The following is a 4,056-nucleotide window of genomic DNA, read 5'->3' as shown; positions in this document are numbered from 1 at the left end:
AGACGCCTTGCCGCACGGCCAGTGCCTTGGCGCCATACATCGGAAGATCCCTGCTATTTGGGGCCCCATGCATGGTAATGTTGGCGCGGCCGGGGTAGGGCTTCTCTGCGCTACCAATGGTGAAATTGCCCCCCTTAACAATGATGTAGTGAGCCTGCAGGTTAATGTAGTCCTTGGTATCATCAAAAACTAGGTTGCCTTCCAAGACAATCACATAAAGTTTCGGCGGGCTGATATCCAGGAGGACCGTCACGCCAGCTGGAATTACGACCGAGTCCTCGTAGCCGGGCAGGGGTCCACCACCCCACGTGCTGTTGCGGCTCCACACGTCGATGTACTGGTACTGAGCCGAGCTGCGTGCATAGCCACGGCCCTGCTGCAGCACCGTCACCGGCAGCGGAACTCGAAGGATGCTGTTGGGCGGCTTACCGGTAGTGCAGGTGATGGCGGTGCTGTTGACGACCACAACCGACTGGCAAGCGACATCGCCAATGCTGACAGTGGTGCTCACGCCGGTACGGAAGTCTGCGCCCGTAATAGTGACGGGTGTGCCACCTTCAGTGGAGCCGCGCGCCGGGACAATGCCGCTCACTGTCGACTCTAGGGCTGGGTCAAAAGTGAAAGTGAAGCTCGACAGGGTGGTCTCGTTGGTGCCGGCAGTGGGCGTAATTGACAAGGGCCACGTCACTGGGCTCACTGGCTTGGTGTCCAGGGGACCGGTAACGCAGGTCAGCGATGTAGCGGTGCTGCTGATGACCTTGCATGTGCTGTTGCCAAAGCGCACCGATACAAGCGTGGTGTTGGTATCGAACCCCTTGCCGGTAATGACCACGGTAATACCACCAGCACTCCCGCCAGTAGTTGCAGACATAGCAGTGATGGTCAGGGGTACAGTGTAAGCAGGCAAAAGACCGCAGCCAAAAGGCTGGATGCACAGCCATAGCGTATACGTCGCGGCCGGCATGTAAGTTTGCATGGTGCAGGAAATCGCCTCGCGATAGGTGGTGCTGGTGATGTTGAAATCCGTGACAACTGGGTTGCGGCAGGGCAGCACCGTCGGCCCGACCTCAAACTCAACCGTGGCATTGCTGGCGCCGTTCTTGGCAGCCGGTGCCGTGATAGTGTTGTTTAGCGTGCCAACTCCCGATAAGTACCAGGTCAGCGACAGGGTTGCACCAGCGTCGGGTGGTGCAGATAACGGCGTCACGCCAGACAGGGCGGGCGTGCGGCCACCACAAAAGTAGAGGAGCTCAGCGCCCGCAGTCGCAGCGTATGTGCCGTTGCTCGTGTAATATACCCGCGGCTTATACCGCAAGTTGACTCCGCTGATACTGTTGTTACCGGCAAAGGCTTCAGGATTAGGCACCTTGAAGCGTGTCAGCCCAAATGATGCAGTGAAGCCGTCGCTTGCCAGCGGCACAAGATTCAGGCGTGACGAGTTGACAGCCTGGCACGGTGGCGAGTTCGAAAATCCTGAGCCACAAAAGACGGTTTCCCAAGCAGCCGTCATGTTGACTTGAAGTGTCGTATCGACCAAGTCCTTCACAAACCCATACCCGGTGATGTTGAAGGTGCCGCCACCAAACAGGGAGAAATAGCACTTGGAGTTGGGGTTGTTGAAGGTGTAATTAAGAACCCTGACCGTATAGGTCACGATTGGCAAGTCCGTCGCAGCTGTCGCTGTGGGGCGTGTAAGACCCAGGCCCTCAACCATAATGCTAACAGGCCACTGCCCAGCCGGCAAGGCGGGCGCCGTGCAGTTGATATTGGTTGTGTTGGTGCCGTTGACCGTCACCGGTGCGACACCAACAATGCTGCACAGCTGGTTGGCCAGAGTGACGCTGATCTGGGACGCGGCGGGTAGGCTTGGGTCCGTCAGGAAATCGCCAAAGATGCTCAAGGTTGTGTTGGTGCTGTTGAAGGTGGGCTGCATGATACCACTCAACGTAATCCCGCTCAATATTGAGAGTGACGGTGTGCGACAAATTGAGTACACATAAGAGCATGTTGTGTTGGGCGTCTGCACCCACGACGGTTCAAACGGCGCCTTCGGCTGGCCTGGCAGCACAACTGTCAGGTTGGTGACGGGACACTGTGTCACGGAGTCAATGCCGTTGACTGTAAGCTTGACTGGCAGTGGCGTTCCTGGAGGTACCGGTGTAACCTTCTGCCACTCCAAGTTAGCGAAGGGTCCGCGCGATCCATCAGGTTGCCTTCTGGAGACCAACACAGAGAGAGACGCCATGCTGGTATACTCCACGTACGTGATGACCATTTTGCGCATGCCAGGGTATAGAATTGTGTCCAGTGGGGTATAGCGACCGCCAAGCAGGACATCGTCGATGTAAAGGCGTGCATCATCATCAGCATACATGTAGAAGGTCACGTTCTCCGTTACAGAAATCTGCACAGCAGTGTAACGGTCACGTACACGAATAACTTATATGAGTCCTTGCAGTAGGATTCTGACCCAAGCAGTGCTAACAGACCTGGTAGTAAAAGGTAAAGCGAGCAGCCCAATAGTCCAAGTTGATCACGCCCGGCTCTGGCGACTTGGTACCCCACGAGAAAGATGTGCCTTTCTCAATCCGGGAAATACCTGCATGCGAAGTATGGCAGCGGTCATCGCCATCAGCGAACAATCATTGGAGTACGTGGAAGAGAAGAGGATTTTGAGTGCTGAGCCCGGCGACGCATGAGCTAACGCACTTGATGGTATGTAGCGCTCGAAGTACGAATGATACCGAGTCCAGCTTAATGCATGCTTGCAGAAACACGTCATGACCGCATGCGGCCCTAGTTCCAGTAAGCAAACCATAGAGCACCCCGTAGCATAACAAAAATGTATAAGCTTACGGGGCTTTGTGAAGCTGAAGATGTCGGGCATGGAGAAAGTTGACACTCCCAAATTCCAGTACTCAGCAGACACGTAGCCGTTAATGCCTGGCGCACGACAGGTCACTTCCGTGCGGTCCTTTACCGACAATATGGGGCAAGGCAAGTCGGCAATCGTTATCGCATTGGCGGTCAAGTTGTCCGGACCGACGGCCAGGCCGGCGCCGCCAACTGAAAGCACCAGCGGCAGCCCACCCGCAAGCGACCCCACATTGCTGGTTACGCTGTCGATTGAGGCCGTAAAGGTAAAGGTACCTTTGCCATACGGATCCACGGACTTCTCGCCATTCGCCTTGAGCAGGAGAATCGTGTAAACACCCGGTGGCAGATCGGGAGCATCGCAGAAAACGTACATGGAAGTGGTGTCGACGTTGCTCCCGGTGCCCTTGAGCACGCCACCCTGCAGGAACTGGACCTCGGTCACCGTGTCAAGGTAGCTGCCCACGACTGTGATGCGAGTCCCCAGGCTCCCACTGCTCGGGTACAGATAGTCCACAGCAGGTGTCAGCTCGGTCGAGTACCTGTTTGCAGAGAAATGGACCACGTAAAGATATTTATAAGTAAGGAAATGCAAGGAAGGAAGGTATGCAAACGGCGGAAAGCCAACATCCCATTACCATGTCTTACTGTATCTTAGGATAAAAGTCCTGGTTGAGCGTTTTCTTATGTTGACTATCTATCTCAGACTGCCTTCGGCCCTGGAGCCCCCGGCTCGTATGGACCCATGACACCCAGAGAGTAACGGAACTCAATGCGTAACGCAGACACACAGACAACTTAAGTACGTTACAGAAGCCAGCAAGTATTCCAGTCGTGGCTATCGTAGTATGCTTAATGCAGTATAGCACATGCAGGTAGGCCACTAGCCACAAGCGATAGATGACTTACCCAAAGTTACATGTGGCGGAACCTGTTGCATCGCATCGTGCCCGAGCCGTCTCTGGCAGTGACCAGCAATACTCCTGCAAGAAGCTTGAGTTGTAGCTGGAGTCGCAGATAACAACGGAAACCGCGGGATCCAGGGGTGGTGTCCACGGGCATCACTTGCTTGGCAAAAGGATCATCAGCGCTCGCGTCAGCGGCCAGGTTTGGAAGCGTCTTGCACGTCAAGCTGGTTGATGTGACCGATGTTGCTATACATTGGACAACACCGTTAAGAAA

General features: G+C 55.2%; 1 protein-coding gene across 1 annotated transcript in view; it reads right to left on the bottom strand.

The window, feature by feature from the left end:
• Positions 1-4,056, bottom strand: part of VOLCADRAFT_92353 (uncharacterized protein) — a gene marked incomplete at both ends in the record, with an annotated part of 14,045 nt that overhangs the window by 5,288 nt on the left and 4,701 nt on the right. Inside the window, 4 exons of the mRNA XM_002951679.1 lie at positions 5-2,404; positions 2,490-2,599; positions 2,857-3,416; positions 3,784-3,857. Of these exons, the coding sequence (XP_002951725.1) occupies positions 5-2,404; positions 2,490-2,599; positions 2,857-3,416; positions 3,784-3,857 (3,144 nt within the window). The remainder of the gene's footprint in view (positions 1-4; positions 2,405-2,489; positions 2,600-2,856; positions 3,417-3,783; positions 3,858-4,056) is intronic.

Source organism: Volvox carteri, assembly GCF_000143455.1.
Source record: "Volvox carteri f. nagariensis unplaced genomic scaffold VOLCAscaffold_25, whole genome shotgun sequence".
Taxonomy (NCBI): domain Eukaryota; kingdom Viridiplantae; phylum Chlorophyta; class Chlorophyceae; order Chlamydomonadales; family Volvocaceae; genus Volvox; species Volvox carteri.
The sequence above is the reverse complement of the archived record's forward strand: the minus strand, read 5'-3'. Positions and strand labels throughout refer to the sequence as shown.